General features: G+C 44.0%; 1 protein-coding gene across 1 annotated transcript; it reads left to right on the top strand.

Moving 5' to 3' along the window:
• The first annotated feature begins 52 nt into the window (after nucleotides 1-52).
• On the top strand, nucleotides 53-18,853 carry JMJD4 (jumonji domain containing 4). Its single transcript, XM_036738443.1, has 7 exons — nucleotides 53-210; nucleotides 591-1,152; nucleotides 2,887-3,052; nucleotides 6,760-6,885; nucleotides 9,033-9,264; nucleotides 13,929-14,075; nucleotides 18,535-18,853. Exons 2-7 carry the CDS (start codon nucleotides 885-887, stop codon nucleotides 18,838-18,840), a joined length of 1,245 nt encoding a protein of 414 aa, XP_036594338.1. The 5' UTR covers nucleotides 53-210; nucleotides 591-884; the 3' UTR covers nucleotides 18,841-18,853.
• Nucleotides 18,854-18,929: the final 76 nt, after the last annotated feature.

Here is an 18,929-nt window from a genome sequence, read left to right as displayed (position 1 = left end):
CCGACCCGTACAAGCCCAGCCCGGAAGTGGCTCACCCGGTGGGGCGGAGTCAGAAGGCGGTCGTGCGCAGGCGCGGGAAGGCTGACTGCAGTATCTGCTTCGCGTTGATCCCCCTGTGACTTCCCTCCCCTACCCGGGGCTCGCTTGGAAGCTACCGGGTGTTGTTGCTATCAAAACCGCCGCGTCTGGTGGAGACTTTTTTTTATTTTTGTAAGTAAGGGCAGTCGTGTAGAGCAAGAGTTAGGGCCCAGAGTCCCGAATCCCCGAGATCCCAGCCTTGCCCACCCCTTGCTGTGAAACCTCCAGCCAGTCTCACTCCCTCTCTGGGCCTGTGGTCGGTTTTTGTTTGTTTTGTAATGACGCGTTCGGACTGGGTGATGTCAGCTAGCCAGTAAACACTTAGTAAACGTCTGCTGTGTGCCAGGCACCGGGCAAAGCGCTGGGGATACAAAGAAATGTACGAGACAGGTCCTGCTCACAGCCCAAGGGGTGGGGGGATGGGAAGGAGAGACAGCTATGTCCCCCCGGGGCTGAAGTTCGGAGGCGCCGTTAACGTGTTTTCACCATCCCTCCTCCTCCTCCTCTCCTAGGTTTGTCGGCCAGGGTCGCTGCGGCGTGTTCCTCATGACGACCTGCCCTGTGTCCCCAGCAAGAGCCTCCTGGTTTCCCGTCCTTCCTACTTAGGCTTTGGAAACCTCCTTTGTTTGTGGGAATACTCATGCACCAGTGCAAGCATTGCAAGCCTCCGCTTAGCCAGAAGGGTCCAGAAATCCGGCTGGAGGCAGCGTCCCCAGAGCAGTGAAGGCTAGCTAGCATGGCCTCTTCTTGGTCAAGCCGGAGCTAGCCTCACACCTGCTGTGCCCAGGTAGCGTCTCTAGGTCGAAATGGATCGGGAAACCTACGTATGTGCCAGCAAGTTCTTTGGCAAACAGCAGGCATCGCCGCTGCCCTATGAGAGGTTTTACCAACCCCATGCCAGTGTGGACTATATCAGGGCAGAATCCTTCACTTACTTGGACTTTTTCAAAGGGTACCTGCTCCCGAATTTCCCCTGCGTTTTCTCTTCTGCCTTCACCAAGAGCTGGGAAAGCAGGAAATACTGGGTAACCCAGGATGGGAAACCTAACTTCGATCACCTTCTTTGGAATTTTGGTAAGCATTGCAGCCAGAAATGGATCACTGTAAGGGCAAACACTGGTGGGTATCATTGTCCTTAGAGGAAAACACCTTCAACAATCAGTTAACAGTCCCTGCTGTCAGCGACCTGGACACAGGATCTGGAAGTGTAGACAAGACTTCCCTAAGGACACACAACATAAAGGAATCCAGAGACCCTTGGGAAGCTTGCTTCATTACAAAGAGGCTCAACAGGGCTACTTTCTGGTGTCCAGACCATAGATTTAGAGCTGAAAGGGAGACCCAAAGAGATTGTAAATGATTGTAGTAAATGACAGGGCTAGGATTAGAACCTAGGTCCCCTGACTGCCAAGTCCAAGGGCCTTTCCACTTTCTTGAGACAATCGGCTCTGCACCCTCAGAAGATGCAGCCAATCTGTAAATAGCAGCTCGGTGGCTTTAACCTACCTGCTGCTTTCTAATGATATGGTCAAGATCTGATTTATGTTTCTTAGTTTTCTTAAAGCAGGGTCTAGGTGTACTCCAAGGAATTACCCAATAGAATGTAAACGAGCCAGTCTTTACCTTTGGAGAGTTTACAGGACGATTTTTGAGGACAGAACACAAACAGATGGCCAAGAAAGAGGAATAAAATAAATGTGAAATAAACCATGGAGTGCTAAAAGCTCATGACTCATTAAAAATAAATCTGGTTGGCAACTCACTCATTGCTAAACCTAGGTAGGGAGTCATTCCTTCCATGGAAGGAGCGTGAAATAAAATCAATACAGCTTAAGTTTTTATAGCACTTTACATGCTTTCACATCCATGTGGAGGATAAGGTAGGCCTAGCAAGTAGCATATTCATCTCACAGATGAATGAATGAAAACAAAGTTCAAACTGATATATCTGAGGGAACATAGCTACTTATGCATAGCACATCTAAGGTAACTTAATGGGATTTATAACCCTGGATTTGGACTCCTGGGTCTAGTGTTCTTTACACCATCCCACACCAGAGGCATTTACCTGCCATCATTCCCTCCCTTCCTTTCAATCTTCCCATATTGGCTGAGTGACCCTGGGTAAATCGCCTAATCCTGGGGCCCAAGGCAACTCTCAGACTAGGCCTTCATGCTGATCTTTGCTACTAGGTGTGGCTTCCTTGAGTTCCATATACCAATAAAATCACAAATCTGATTTTTTTTAAAAGTTCTCCCTGTAGCCTGTTGAAATCTGACTATGCTTTTATCTCAGAATTGGTTTGGTTCCTAGCTGTATACTCTTAAGATCCTGAGTAACTAATATAAAGAAAAGGTAGTATATTGGTTTACATGTGTTTGTCTTTTCTCCCTAAATATATCCTAAGCTATTTCAGGACAGGGATCATGTATTAATACAGTACTTAAAGTGCTGGGTCCATAGAAGCATCAAGGAGGTTCCAAAGTGCCTAGGGACTTTTCAAATATTTTCTCATTTTATCCACTCAGGAACCCTGAGAGGTAGGTGCTACTATAATATCCCCATTTTATGGTTGAGGCAACTTGAGGCCGACAGAGGGTAAGTGCCTGGCCCAGAATCACACAGCTAGTAAGTGCACACAAGTCTTCCTTATGTGCCCTGTCCCCTACTCTGCATAACAGGACAGTGTTTGGTAGAAGATGGGCAAAGGCATTCTGGGGGAGGGTGGGAAGGGCTGAGGAGGTAGGAGCAGCTCCATTGGTTCTGTCTTCCAGCAAGCCGGTAAGAAAGATCTGTGTTTGTTTCAGGGGATGCTGTAGTTCCTGTCGCAAACTGCAGCGTCCAGGAGTACAATGCTAATCCAAAAGAACAGATCCCGCTGAGGGATTACATAAGCTACTGGAGAGAATACATCCAGGGTGACTACTCTTCTGCCAAGGGTTGTCTCTACCTCAAGGACTGGCATCTGTGTAGGTAAAAGGCTAGACCACCAAGTATTGACTCGACTTTTGTCAGTTTTCTGAAAGTGGACAAATCCACTTCACCATGCATTTATTCAGCACCAGAAATTGACTAATGGGAAAACCAAAGTCAGGAGTAGAATTTTATTAAGATAAATAAAGGTCATTTGAGGAGAGAGAGAGTCGTAGCAATTAAGGGAAGGCTTTTCTCGTGAAATGGCACTTGACCTCAGCCCTGAAGGGTGATTAAGGAAGAGGCCTTAGTGACACGGCCGTGCACTCTGTCTGAAAGAAGTCTGCCGGTGAACTGGTAAAAATGTGAATTAAAGTGGGAATCATCTGCTCCCTTATCCCTGTCATTGACATTGTCCATAGAGGAATTCTCAGATCTTATTTTGCTAAAAATCAAAACACCTGATAAAGCTTCAGCTCCTACATTGATAAATTTATCCCCAAGGGAGAGGAAGTGATGAGAGAAACTTTTTCGTTTGGACCTAAAGTTGATGGCATTGGACCAGAAAAGCCCCTTCCTTCTCTGACTTTTTATGATTCATTGAAGCCCAAGATGAAGGGAAGTGATAATAAGAGAAAACACCTGACTGTCCTAAATGACCCAGATGAGTTATACCCTAAACTATTGAAACAAGTTGGAGATGTCATGAAAAAACTATGTAAGTGTAATAAGATGACTAAAAGTAGCTCCAAGACAGCATGTGCTGAGGGCCAGTTTCTTGCCTTCTCAGTGGTGGGGGAGGGGCAGGAGAGGGAGAGGATTTGAAAGTCAAAATTGTTTAAAAAAAAGAATGCTCAAAAATAGCTAGTTTTAAAATAAATGTTATGTGCAATAGAAGTTCAGAGGAGAGAGATTTTAGATAGGGCTTGAACGGTGCAATAAGAATTCATGAAAGAGCCCTCACGTCCCTGAGTTCATACTGTTCCATTTGTTGAAATCTTTTAAGGCTGAGTTCAAATGCCAGTTCCATGAAACCTTCCCTGATGCCAGTGGCCTTGAATGATCGCTCCCAGAGCACTTTCTATCTCTCTTGTAACACTTTACTTTCTGCCTGTGATAACTGTTTTGTGTTCCCATCTCCCTACTAGATTGACCTGCTGTATCTTACTCATCTCTGTATCTCGTAATACTTTAGTGCTGTGTATGTAAACTGTGCCCAGTCGATGTTTATTGACCAGTTTAGTGAATTAATATACTAAAAGGTAGAATATTCCAGACAGACCAGACGCTGTGAGCAAAGAGATGCATAGACCAGAGGATGGGGGAGAGGGTATAGATGGACTACAAGCAGGTGTTGTACTCACCAAGTGTTGAGAGCTACAGAAATAGTATAATTCCTCTTTTTGCCATGGGGAGCCATCAGGGTCCTTGAGCAAGAGAGTGATGAGCAACGGTGATTTTCTACAGTGATGCAGAACAGCGGAGACAAGGTCTTTGTCTACCAAGCATACTTACAACAGAAAACATTATATTGAATCATAATACCTGTACAAGTGTTGTATGCACAGTTACATTCAGATCACTTACTAAACTGTCAGCCTTTAGCAAACCAGTGAAGACTGAAGGGGAGTGAAAGGGAGAAAATGAGCAGCTCGGCCTACTGCGTGCTCCCATTGCCCCTTCCCAGCTGCCCCCACACTGCCTTCGAGGGCCCCTCCATCTGTCTATGTTGACTTGTCTAGATTCTTGTCGTATGCTGGTCTCTGGCATATGACTCTCTTTTTTGGGGGGGGAGGTTTTCTGCAGAAATAGTGATCTGGGTACAGAACACAGGCTTGATTCAGAATTATAGAATGTCAGAGGTCTCTAAGGTCAGAGGAGACCTTAGAAACCACCTAGTCCAGCTCTCATTTTGCAGCTGAGGTGCTTCTCCAGTTTTCCATAGCGCATTGCCACACTGGCACTAGAGTCTAGGTTTTCTGAGTATTCGGTGTTCTTTCCACTCCACCATACTGCCCTCCATGAATAAATGTATATCGGATTCAAACCCATGCCTGAGTCAACCAGTTCTAACTCACAGAAAGTTAGTGTTGGTGTCTACAGTGTCAGTGAACAGGCGTTTCTTAAGCACTGGCAATATGCAAAGAAAACTAGAGACACCCTCGGCACCATCAGGACCTGGGTTCGAGTCCTTCTTCTAACACATACTGGCTGTGTAATCCTGGGCCGCTCAGCCTCTTGGTGCTCCAGACAAGTCTCTTAAAGCTTTAGTTTGCAGAGAATGTGCTGATCTGCCTTGGTAGAAGGACTTTACTCATCTGAGAGCTCCCAATGCCAATTAAATGATAGGTCTCCAGTGGGCTGCTTTTCTTTGTCTAAGGTTTCTAGGTTGGGTGTGGCCATTTTCTACAGGTAGGATTCAGGAGCCCCCACCTTGCTTCCCCTGTTGATTATCAGTTAAGAAGAAAAGAGATAAGGGGTCAGAGAGTGCTCTCCTTTCTTAGCCCAAAGGGATTCTCTTTCAAGGGATTAGCTGGAATTCCTCCCCACTGGGTTATCCCACCACTAAAATCCCGTATTCCAAACTGGCGTGCTGTTTTCTGCAGGACTCACAAGGCATGACTGAGGCTCATCAGCCAGTCCCAGTATACTTCCTGTGTAACCTCATCAATGGTTTTTGCTCCTTCCAAATTAACCAGGGTTTTTTGCACTGAGTTTGATGTCTTTGTTTGATTGAGATTCTCACCTAACAGGGCTAGAATGGGTTTTTTGCCAATTATTTTATGCAGGGTAGGATGACTGATTCCTCAACCCTCACCCTTGCACAAGGACAGAAATGAAATTGTCCCTGCCTTCAGAGATCTTGTGTTCTGTTGGGGAAATAACATGTATGCAAAGCAATTTGGAGGACAGGATACACTAGCCCAGAGGTGGGGAGCCCTCGGCCTCAAGGCCCCCTGTGTCCTCCTAGGTTCTTGGGTGGAGCCTTTTGACTGAATCCAAGTTTTACAGAACAGAGTCTTTTATTACAGGATTCGTTCAGTGAAGTCTGGATTCAGTCAAAGGGCCACACTTCAGGCCACAGGTTCCCCACCCTTGTACTAGCCCCTGGGGCACCAGGAAAGACCTCCATGTAGGAGGTGCTACTTGAGCTGAGCCTTGAAGGAACTTGGGATTCTAAGAAGTGGAAGTGAGGAAGGAGTACGTTCCAGGCATGGGGTGAGCACAGAGGTCAGAGAGGGCATGATGTGTGGGGAACAAGGTCAATCTGGCTGGATGGGCACCTGTGAAGGGGAGGCGGGTGTAACGAACTCACAAAAGTAGATTGGAGCCGGGTTGTGAAGGGCTTTCAACGCTAGCCAAGAGTTTGTATTTGACCCCGGCAGCAATAGGGAGCCATTGGGGGTCACTGAGCCTGGGAGTAGTGATGCAGTCAGACACGGTCTGTGCTCTAGGCCGAGAGCAGGCGTCTGGAGAAAGGTGAGCCTGGAGGCCAGGGCCCATGTGGAGCCCATCCCAGTGCTCGGTGAGGGGGGAGGGCGGAATGGGGGCTCTATGAGTGGACGTGCGGGAGAGGCTGTGGAGGCAGAATCAACCAGACTTAGCGACTGCTTGGATCTGGGGCATGAGGGAGGAGGGGTCGAGGACGGCAGCTGCATTTTAGGAAAATGTATCAAGGAAAGAAGATGGTTAGCAGAGCCCGTAAAACTGCATGGGGCGACCCGCCCTTGGGTTGTCTCTAACCACCCTGTCTTTTCTCTTCCAAGGACTTTCCCAGATCACCACGTATACACCACGCCTGTGTATTTCTCATCTGATTGGCTGAACGAGTACTGGGATGAACTGGCAGTGGATGATTATCGTTTTGTTTACATGGGGCCAAAAGGATCATGGTAAAGCTGTGTTTTGGACTCTTTTGGGTGGGGCATGCGGGGTGTCTTCAGCTCTGGGGGTGCTTCAGGCCCCGCTCCCTCCGCTCTGTTCTGCCCACTACTACCAGGCTCTTGGGTCACCTTGACCACAGCCACTAGCTCAGTGGTGATGAGCCTCTCGGTTCCTTGCTAGGCTGGTCCTCAGAAAGCAGACACAGTGTGACTCCAAGACTGTAGTGCGGGCCTTCCCAGTGTGACAGCACCTGCTGGGGCCTGTGCTCTGCTGGGAGAGCCCTCGGTGCCCCAGGGAGGCGTCTTTCCTAAAATACTACTTTCCGTCATCATTCTCTTCATCAAGAAGTTTCAATGGCTTCCTCATAGCTATGAAACAAATTCCTTATTCTCTACGTCAGCATCTTCCTGTCCTCCGTAATGTTAGGAACCTGCCTTTCTCTCCTTCCCTCCCATTGTTCCCTGATACAAACCCACTGCTCTGTCTAGGCTGACCGAACATACCTTACGGCTTCCTGCCTCAGTGCCTCTGCTCTTCTCATTTGCCATTTCCCCTCTTATCTGGCGTGCCTTCTCTAGCCTTTCTGCTTTGCCTGAATCCTAAACATCACATCCTTCATCCCTGGTCCCTGAAGGATCTGGTCCTGGTCCTTAGGAATCATTGGTCTGCAGGTACTTGGGACCCCGGCCCCTCCCCCTCTCACAGCCAGTGCAGAGGTCATTGTCTTTGGGTCCAGAGCTCTGTCACCTGATACTCCTTATTAAAATTCCCCAATTCCTGGACTCTAAATTAAAGCATTGTGATTTCCCAAGTCCAAAGATCTACTATATCCAAAAAATATTTCCTTACCCTCCACCCTCTATTCCTGACATTGCTGCCGTTGTGCGGTACAGGTTGTGGTTCTTAGCATCCACTTCTCTACCCCGCCTCATTCCCATTCAGAACCATGAGAGTGTGTTTGGGGAGGATACTGAAAATGAAAAGCAGAATCTACAGTTGTATGCACATTCAGAAAATAATTCAGAATTATGTTACAAAGTAAGTGCATATGAAAAGAAACCTACCCCAGACCAGGTGGGCCTAAATTTGTTTAGCTAGTCTACACTGAAATGCCCTCAGACCTAAGCTTGACCATCATGTACCCTTCTCATCTACGAGAGGCAGTCACTGCATCTCTTCCTTTCCTGAGTCCAGATGAGAGTGGCCTCTTCTCTTCAGAGCAGACCTAAGCTCAGTTTGGGATTCACCCACCTGTCGAGTGCTGCATGTCTGGATCATGGGACCAGATGTGTAGGTCTGTTCCTATCTATGCTGGTCCACTCATTTGTTTTTCTGGGTTTTTTTTTAATCCAGTATCAGATGGTTTTGATAGTAACAACTTTATAATATAATTTGAGGTCTAATAATGCAAATTCCTCCTTTGCCCCCATAATCCCTTTGTTATTCTTGGCCATTTTTCCCTCAGTATAAATTTTACCTCTTGACTTAAGAAGGGAGCAGAAGCTAAATAAAAGACTGAAAGAATAATTCAAGTAACAGTTGTAACAGTAAATAGAAAAAAAAATCTACAAAATTAGAACCTTTTTTTTTTGCAGGCTACTGATTATAACAGGTGACAGAGTACTTTGAGATTTCCAAAGTACTTTCCTCACAACCTGCTCTGTGAGGTAGTGTCTCAGCCCCATTTTACAGATGAGGAAACTGAAAATCAAAGAACATATATGGGGCAGCTAGGTGGCACAGTGAATAGAGCACCGGCCCTGGAGTCAGGAGGACCTGAGTTCAAATTCTGCCTCAGACACTTGACATACTAGCTGTGTGACCTTGGGCAAGTCACTTAACCCCAATTGCCCTGCCTTCCCCCCCCTGCAAAAATAAAAAAAAAAGGATATGTGACCTGCTCCAGGTCACACAGCTAGCACCAGAGACACAACTCGTATCCTACTAACGTTCACAGATTTTGAAGTATCACCAGTATCACCTCGATGCACGTGATGGGAAAATTGGTTAAGGTTTTACGGATGTGAAAGATAAGACTAAACTTTACGTGTTTTGTGTCACAGGAAATTTTTTTTAAATGAATAAAATTCATTGTGCAGCTCCTTGGCTCACCCCACAGGACCCCATACCATGCTGATGTCTTCCGCTCCTATAGCTGGTCTGTCAACATCTGTGGAAGGAAGAGATGGCTGCTCTACCCCCCTGGGCAAGAAGAGAATCTGCGGGACTGCCACGGGAACCTGCCCTACGATGTGACTTCCTCCGCCCTCCTTGACATCAAAGTGTACCCCAAATACCCCAGATGCTGCCCCGCTATCGACATCGTCCAGGAAGCTGGGGAGATGATCTTTGTCCCCAGCGGATGGCACCATCAGGTGTACAATCTGGTAAGACCCAGGAAACCTTCTCTGGCCACCTTTGTCCTCTCTCCTCATATTAAAAATGATCTTCCACCACAGATTTCTTCCAACACCTTCTCTGGACTTCTCCTTTGCACTCAGGACATTCCTTCTTAGCACCAGACCTAGAGTTAGGAAGATCTGAGTTCAAATTCGGCTTGGACGTTAATTAGTTGTGTCACCTCTGTCTGCCTCAGTTTCCTCAACTGTAAAGTGGAGATAATGGTAGCACCTACCTCCCAGGGTTGTTGAGAGGATCGCACGCTTAGCATAGTGCATGGCCCATCGTAAGCACTATGTAGACGTTAGCTGTTATAATCATATATGTATGTTTTATCCCCCATTCTGGATGCTCGCTCCAGTACTTACTAGCTATGTGACTGTGGGCAAGTTAGTTAACCCCTCTGAATCTCATTTAATCACCTGTTAAAATAATAGGGATTATCATACTTGCAGTACCTACTTTACAGGGTTTGAGAAGGAACCAAATGTGACCTTTGTGAAACTTTAAATGCTATAGAAATAGGATTTCATATGGAAATCAGAATTCAGAATTCTTCTAACTACTTAAAGTTAGGCTCTTTGTCATTTTTCATCTTTGAATCCTCAGTGCTAGGCCCGGGGATCCCCACATAGGGGTGTTTAGTAGACGTTCATTGAGTTGGGTTTAGGCCAAGAGAACAGATGGGTTTTGTTCATTTAACTCAGAGACAGATGGGACCTGGGTTCAGATCTACCCTCAACATGGGAATAACGATGGTGAGGATCACATGAGAAGATGATGTGTGAAATGCTTTTGAACCTCAAAGCATTGTAAATGCTATTCTCCATGCAAAATCCCATGACTATCAATCTCCCATGTGTTTGATTTTATTTTTTTATCTCATTTTAAAACAGTATTTTATGTTTTTCTCCATTTACACAGTGTTTGATTTTAAATAAACATTTCATAGGATCAGAGAGCATAATATTTAGAGCAGGAAGAGACCTTGGAGGTCTGTGACCTCAGCCCCTTCATTTCACAGACAGGGAACTAAGGCTTGGAGAGGCTGATCTGCCCTGGGTCCAGAGCAACATTACAGTGTGTCCTGGTGCCTACCCCTGTGCTAGACGACAGGGAAACAGAAATAGAAGGCATGCTTCTCGCCCTCCAGCAGCTCACAATTAAGTTGAGGAGATATGGTACACTTGAAAAGAATGAAACCATGTCAGATGTTCAGGTACTGGAATGACAGACTCTCGACCAGGATTGGAGCATACCTGAGAAGGGCTAATAAGAATGTATTTGCCCCTTAGGACTTTAAACTGAAAAGGAGAGGTGGGAAGGGGGAAACTGTTTGAGTATGTATGTCTACCAAGTTAACTACCAATGAGAGAAACCACAGTGAAGGTAGAGTAGCAGTAGAGAAGTCAAGAAAGAGGGAAAAAATCAAAGGAAGGAGCCATCAGTAAGAGCCATGACCTTGGATGCTTATATTCAAATGTACAAAGAATGGTGGTTAAAAAAGGGTGGTGGTGGTGAATGAGAGATCGTAATATGAGGAGGCAAATATGATCTCACAGATATCACTGAGACTTGATAGGCTAACACTCAAGGTGGAATGTGGACCCAGAATGGGATGTTTTATTAAAAAGAAAGAGTTTGAAGTAGAGACTGAGAAGCATCATATATGAAGATATTATCACATGAGGAAATCCAGGAACCAGGGAGGGGAAGCTGGTAGAGAACATTTGTGTGAATTTTAGCAGGCAGTCTTATCGTGGCAGTACACTATTGACCACCTGGACAGAAGGAAGAACTAGATGAAGTCAAGCATAGAAACACGATGCGGGCACAGAAAAGCATGATACGTAGTAGAGATGGGAGATTTAAGTGGCCAGACATCTGCTGGAGCTCTTGGCCAAAAGCAGAACTGCTAATGATTTATTCGATTGCTCAATGATCATTTCATGCTTCAAAAAATGGAAAAAGCTCTACCCAGGATGTGATTCTCATCAACAAGGAGGAACTTACTGAGTGAAGTAGAAGGAACTTTGGTAGCATGGGCGGGGAGGGCGCAAACCGTGACCTTTCTGTCTTAGAGTTCATGACAAATGAGGAAAGGAAAACCAGGCATGGTCTGACATGTACCCTGTTTTGGGGAAGATCAGATTCAATAGAATAAAATCACTTATGTTAATGGGTAGGATATTTTCAGAGCTTTAGTAAGCAATTAAAAGTACCTGGGGTAAACTTTTTTATGAATTTCCATTGCATTTCCATTCAGTGAATCAAGACATCTTAAATATATCAGTAAACAGGAAGAAAAAGCTTTACATGATAAAGTGTCAGGATATCAGTTCGGTCTAGACCAGGTCCTCTAGGTCACAGGTTCCCCACCCCAGTCCAGACTTTCTCATAATGTCTATCTTGAGGCATCATGTCATAAAAACCAGACTGAGGCCAGGGCATGAATCTGGGCTGGCTTAACAGCAGTTGGACAACATCTTCCTGGGCAAAGGAGAGTACAGTTTATGGAAAACAGGAGCAAGCACAAGGATACTGAGCTGTGTGCCTCTTCCTTCACTCCACAGTGAAAAGAGACACTTAAGCAAATCTGGCTTCAACTAAAATTCTGTGGGGGATGTCAACCCAGGAGGGATGGGAAGTTCTCCAGAATGAAATTCTCAACTCGCAAAGAGAACAGTTCCAATAAGGGAAAGAGAAGGTAGCCCGAAGAGAACAATGTGAATAAACAGTGAATTCATAGAGCAGCTTAGTTTTTTGTTGTTGTTGTTGTTTTTTTAATAGGCGCATATTTAGAAGGCTGATGCAGAGGTAAATGGGCTAAGAATTCCAAAACCATGGCATACAGGCCTGTCAAGTAAAGCTTGGAGTGAGCTGAGGCTTTAGGAAAGCTAAGAAAAACAAGACAGAATTTTTAAAAATCTATATTGCAGAAAGAAAAGAAAAGGATGAAGAAAGAGGGCTGCATAATAAAAGGCAAACAAGACTACTTGACTTTATTGGCTTCTGTTTTCTGTGCTAAGGAAAACTTTGGAAAAGATAGAATAAAAATGACTGAGTAGAAATGAAAGCTTAAGTTGGGAAATTCTAATAAAGGAGCACCCAGAGGCCTTGAATCCTAAGTCACCAGAGCTGAACAAAGTACATCCCAGGGTACTAGAAGAACTGATAGGTGTGGCTGCATGCAAACTTTGGAACATCCTAGAAAAGGACTAATATGGTATCTATTTAAAAAAAGAGAGAGAGAAGGTGGAATCCTCAAACCGTAGGCCAGTGAACATAACTTCAATTCCTGCCAAAATCCTAAAACGTTAGCCAATGGATGGTGGCTGAACATCTGGAAAAGGAAGAAGAGATAACAGAGAGCTCGTGCAGAATGTTTTAGTAGACCTAGATTTCAATAAAGTATTGATAAGATGAAATATTCATAGAAATAAATGCCTATACTTGAGTTCAAAAAGTCAGTGTCAAATCCAGTATCTGTATAGCACCTTTTTTTTATTGGTGGTGTATGAGGGGAGGGTAATCAGTGGCTTGCAAGCTCAGTATTAGTCAGTAGTATGGCCTAGCAACCACCAAAGCCACTGAGTTCTTAGATTTCTTTAAATAGTATGATGTCTAGAAGGTTTTTTGGTCATTTTTCAATAGCATCCAAGTCTTCATGACCCCATTTGGGGTTTTCTTGGCAGAGATACTGGAGTGGTTTGCCATTTCCTTACCCAGCTCATTTTACAGATGAAGAAACTGAGGCAAACAGGGTGAAGTGACTTGCCCAGAGTCACACAGCTAGTAAGTGTCTGAGGCCGGATTTGAACTCATGAAGAGGAGTCATCCTGATTACAATCCCAGAACTCTGTTGTGCCACCTAGCTGCCCCAAACAGAAGGAAGGAAATGATAATCCCATTGTACTCTGTCCTGGTCAGACCACCTCAGGTATGTGCTGTATTCAGGTCTAGGGCCATATTATAGCAGATTCTTATAAGCCAAAGAGTATCCGATGGAAGGCAACTAGATGGCAGAAGACCTCAAGATTGTGCCACATGAAGATTAGTTGAAGGGGCTGGAGATGTTTAGCCTGGAGAAGGGAAAAAAGGGTCTAGTGGCAACATCATAACAGTCTTCAAGTACTGGAAGGCTCTCATGTGGAAGCAAGATTTAGACTGTTCTGTCTGGCCCCAAAGGACACAACTATTAGCAGTGGGTAAAAACCACAGAGACAGATTTTGGTTCAGTGGTATACATCGAATAGTGCTGGACTTAGAACCAGAAAACCCTGAGTTCAAATTCTACCTCTAGTTCTGGTTGCCCACCAAGTTGTTAGCTGATACGGTGCTCACCGTGTTGGTGCCAGACTTAATGTAGATATCCAATGTGGCTTCCCCCGTTTCAGCTCATAACTCCCCAACTGGACCCGCACCTCAGCCTCCCCAGCAGCAGGGGCTACAAACATGCACCTTTGTCCTTGGCTTCTTTTCCTTATCTTGGTAGGAATGAGACTTGAGAATATCTCCTTTGAGGTCTGTCATTTGGTGACTAAATGCCATTAGCATCTGTTGACTGTCACCCTTTGATAACCTCTGCTGGCCATTTAGGGATCCTCCGAATACTCATTTTAACCCAATTCCACATGAATCACTCTTTCAGGATGATACCATCTCCATTAATCACAACTGGATGAATGGCTGCAATGTAGCTACCATGTGGCACTTCCTCCAGGCCGAGCTGGGTGCTGTGCAACAGGAAATATATGAGTGGAGGGATACTATGGAAGACTGGCATCAGCACTGCCAGGTAGGATGGGGACAGGATCATTGTGTTTGTGATTTCCTCTCTTAAACCATGGTTGAAAGCCAGAGTTGGGCTAGGGAGAGAACCAGAGCCCTAGAAAGTGTCTAGTTGTGGGTTTCCTGCTTAAGACAGGAACTATATGTGAGGTGGTGCTGGGTTTAAAAAAAAACTTAATAGGGGCTTCCACAAAGCTCTTCTCTGATGCATGAAGGTTACTCTGGGTTCTGCAAATAGATTGAACCTGTTTTCTGAGGACCAGCCTAGCTAAGTGTGGAGAAGTTTATCACTAATTTTATCACTAATCGACTCATCACTTGGTCCCAACAAAGAAACGCACAAAATGACCTTCACCTCTGTGCAACCCCCTTCTGTTTCTTCAGTGTTAGTAGCAGAGTAGCAGGAAAGGGAGCCAGGAGGGCTAAGAATCACACAGTTTTAAAGATAGTCTATAAACTTTCATTTGACTCTGGGTATTCTGGATATGAAGTCATTCTCTAGTGAGCAACAAGTCGGCATGCTGCTAGAACAACTGAATCACAACAATATTGACATTCTCACTATAAATGCAACCAGAAGACAAAAAGAAGTTGCAGCTAAATGGAAGGATGACTCACAGGGATTCGTCAGAGACAAAGAAAGGACTTGGCCTTGTCATATACCCCAAGGCCACAAGAAGTATCCCTTCATGGATGTTTGACATCTATCACAGTATTCAAGAAAAGTATTTTCAAAATCATGAAAATAACAGCTTAAACATGAACATCAGTTGCAGAGAATGAAGAGGCATAGAAATTCTGAATCAAGGTATACTCTGATACTCAGTGACTGTTGCAAAAGTGAGAAAAGGCAAGGATGGTGGAAAATAGGCTGGAAAGCATGGTTCAGGAAAAAAGGATGGAAAGAGGCCAAATCCTTGAAGTCCACTCAAAACCTTCACATCTTTAGTATTATGAATATTCTCTTTTGAGAAAAAAATTAGTAGTCTCTGGACATGGCAAGTACCAAATAACATCCCCCCCAAATGAAATTGATTATATTTTAACAGACCAGAAAAGACTTGCTATTGATGAGGTAGCTATTCCTCAGTCAGTTTTCTGTGTATAATTAAGACCCCCATCTTGCCAGAGCAAAGATCATCATTACTAAAAACATATAAGAATAATGAGAAAATATGGCATACCACTGAAACAACTTTATTCTGAACTATTCAAACAACCAATTGATAATGAAAATTGGGAAATGAACAACAGAAATGACATGGATACAAGTTGTAATAACTTTATGCAGAAATTTAAACAATATAAATTAGTTGCCATAACAAGACCAAAAGAGCCTCTGACTTGCTTGTCAAGGAGACAGAAATGGTGGCCAAAGGCATTTTGAATTCCTTTGTAAAATATTTACAAAGGATAATAGATGATTGTGAACAATTTTATCTCATAAACCAGAAACAAACAGGCTAGAAAGCTAGGTAGAAGACCAGCTAAGCAAAGTCATCCCAGGGGCATTTAAAGACAAAAATGAAGGTTAACAAGCAGAAGAAAATGGAAAAGATCTACAAAGAACATGTATAAAAACTGTCTCAATCATCAGTGACAGTGAAGCTGTCACACTGGGACTTTAATATCATGGTCCTGAATGTGCTTATAGGGAAGGTAGCATTGGTACTAAAAAGAACAGTGACAAAAATGCTGTGGACCAAGTATATATAAAAGAGATCCACACTGGAAGTGACACAGTTGTGAGATTGTTGAGGGAGGGATACACAAGGTATCTGAAGGAGGGAAAGATCAAAGGTGTGAAAAAATCTAAGACCTTATTAATACTGAAAAAAGGCAATGAAGAAAACATGCCTATTTTTGCATCTGTGCAAAATCTTTATTAGACTCATCTATACACAAACTGATGGCATCCTTAGTGGGTATATTAGTGTGGAGCAAGCAAGCTTTCACAAAGGATATTCAACAGTGCATCAAATCTTTTCCATTTTACAATTAACAAAAGATGTGAAGAACACAAGATCCTATTGTGCTTGTTTTGTTGAATTTGAAAAAGCATTTAAGTAGAACAAAAGACCACCTTAAACACCCTCTTCCAGCAATATGTTTCCCATCCATATGGTAAAAATCATTTGTGATATTTATGAATGACATGATAACAGAAATAAGCTCTGATCATAAACCTCAGCCACCATAGACATTCACTACTGTGATAAAGGCAATCCAGCACAGAGTCCAAGTTGAAGAGGGATTCACTGTGGGTGAGTGGTCTTCCAGAGGCTGCTTGTGGTTGCATCAGGGAAGACCACGTGGATGAAGACTGTTGCCCAGATAATGACATGCATATGCATGAACAAACTACTGCTTGTCCATTTGCATGTATACTTGAGACAGATGATGATGGACAACCTATTGGGCCCAGAGTTTAACAGGAGGAGAATGAGCTAGATTGCCTTTGTGAAACTGTGAAGCATCTTAGTGACTCCAAACTTGCCTTCGTAACAGAAGCCCATCTTTCAAATACCAGCATCCTACAAGTATTGCTATGCGACATCAAAGGATGGAATGCACCACTTTGTGAAGAATTGAAATTAAATTTCACACAGAAGACATTGTTGGTGTGAGTAAGCTGTACCATGTAACTAGTGAGGAACTTCAGAGGAAAACAGGAGTAAATAATGTCATTAAGGAAGTGTAACATAGGAAGATGGGTTAGTCACATGGCCAGAAATAAGGGATGACAAGTGGACAGCCAGAGTTCCCCACTGGCATCCTCGTAATATCCGGAGGAATCCAGGAAGGCCCTCCAGCACATTGAGTGAATTGTGGTGAACTTGAGGTCATACTCCAGAGTCTCACAAGTTGGGCAAGAACGGGTGAGCTGGAATTGGCATCGTTGAAGAAAACAGCCAAACAAATAAGATTGCGGGTCTCTGAGTATTTTGAGTTTCCCAAAGGACTAGCATAGTCCTACTGCTTTATGTTTATTAGGTTGGACTGAATTGCCTATTACTGGATCATAAGGGGGGGCCTGCCTTGGAAAAGGTATGTTCCTAAAAGCATCTGAAAGTTGCCCCAGCCCAAACATCTATCAGTAATGTCTAGCAGCTGTTGGGGGAAAAAAACAAATGACTAAACAGAGGGAAGGAGCTTTAAAAACTTTGTTTTGCATCCAACCCTGAGCAGGCTAAAGTGACAAATGGGAACAGGGGCCTTGTGCCTGATAAACTGCTAACCAGACCAGCCTTGAGATCAAGGATCTGTGCTTTATAATTCAGTCTGAATTTTTTTTTCTCTTGGCTTTGTTATTTTCACTTCAGTTTCTCAGTAAAAACCCCAACCTGGTCTCTGGTATATTGAGAAAAAAGGATTTACTTATGTTCAGGCCAAAATAGTTTAGGAAATCAGAGAGCCTCTAAAGTCCAGGCATAATGGTGACAATCTCTGATCTCATTACCTGGTTGAAGTGTGTTGAAGCAAGGACACATAGGCAAAGACTAAGATGGGGAAAAGTTGGGGCAGCTGTGATGACTAAGATGGCCATCATATTAAAGAGCTCTGGACTAGATGTCTGGGAAACTCACCCAGTGGTTCTTTGACCCTAGACCAGTTCTCAATTTCCTGTCGGCTGAGGTGGTTTCATTAGATCAGTGCTTCTTAACCTTTTTTGTTTAAGACCACAGGCCCCCTTGGCAGCCTGGTTAAAGCCTATGGAGCCCTTTTGAGAATAATGTTTTCAAATACATAGGATTACAAATAATACCATTATATTGAAATAAAGTTGTAATTTTTTCCCATCCAAGTTGTTGGACCCTCTGAAATATGGGCCCATCGAGCCCAGGTTAAGAACTCCTACACTAGATGAATTCTTAGGTCCCTTTCTGCTTTAAATTTTGTCCTTTACTACATCGACATCCTAGCACACAAGGACCTCCACAATATGGAGCCAGATTGTCTTGCATTCAAACCCCTCCACTCTAGCCAGAATAAGGGTACTCATTGCCCTACAAATATATCTGGCCCCCATTTTACTCCTGCTGTCTCAGTCTGTAATGTTTTCCTCTCTGCCTCTCCAAATTTAGCCATTCTTCTAGGCCCAGCTCAAACCCCACCTCCTCTGTCAAGCCTTCCCTGATCAATAGAACATATTGATCCCTCCCTCCCTCAATTCCTCTTCTGAACTCTTAAGATGATTCATTTTTTTGTTCCTTATTTGGCATTTAATCAAATACTGCCTTAGGACATTATGTGGTTTTTGTTGTTGCGTTCAGCTTTGTACATTTTTATGTCAATTTTCTCCAACTATGAGCTACTTGAGACCAAGGACATTGTCTTAAACAGTTTCTATCCCAGAGGTTCCCAACTAAAGGTTGGGTATCTGCACAGAGTCCTCTGAGAATGAAGAGTGAAGAAAGTGTCAGTTAAAGCATAATCTCATAATATTTTTTCTTTCTCATCTTCAGGTGATCATGAAATCATGCACTGGAATTGACTACAGAGAGTTTTATAACTTCCTCAAAATCATAGCAGAAAAGAGAATTTCTCTCCTAGAAAAAGCTCCTGAGACCAAACCCTTGGGAAATGTTTGTAGTGACAGCCCTGGGCTGGGCCCTTACCACGCAGCTTTTGATTTAAGTAGAATCGCTGATGTGTTAGCATCCTTGATCACAAACCCAGATTTCCAGAGACTAGAGACTGATGAACTTTCCCCACCCCCAGAGGACCTATTCAACCACCTGAAAGAAATAATAAATGCTGCTTCTCTCTAGTTATGCTTTTTAATTAAGTAGCAAGAAGTAACTGTGACTGGGTGTCCATCAGTACAGTCCATCTTGCTCCAAAGGTGACCTTGAACTTG

This window comes from Trichosurus vulpecula, chromosome 9 (assembly GCF_011100635.1).
Source record: "Trichosurus vulpecula isolate mTriVul1 chromosome 9, mTriVul1.pri, whole genome shotgun sequence".
In the NCBI taxonomy this organism is placed as follows: domain Eukaryota; kingdom Metazoa; phylum Chordata; class Mammalia; order Diprotodontia; family Phalangeridae; genus Trichosurus; species Trichosurus vulpecula.
This window is presented reverse-complemented; position numbering and strand designations above follow the sequence as displayed.

Coding starts and splice junctions, on each gene's coding strand:
- JMJD4 (XM_036738443.1), top strand. CDS start 885: ATGGATCGGGAAACCTACGTATGTGCCAGCAAGTTCTTTGGCAAACAG. Junction 6,886..9,032: donor ATGGGGCCAAAAGGATCATG/GTAAAGCTGTGT, acceptor CCGCTCCTATAG/CTGGTCTGTCAACATCTGTG. Junction 9,265..13,928: donor ACCATCAGGTGTACAATCTG/GTAAGACCCAGG, acceptor TCACTCTTTCAG/GATGATACCATCTCCATTAA.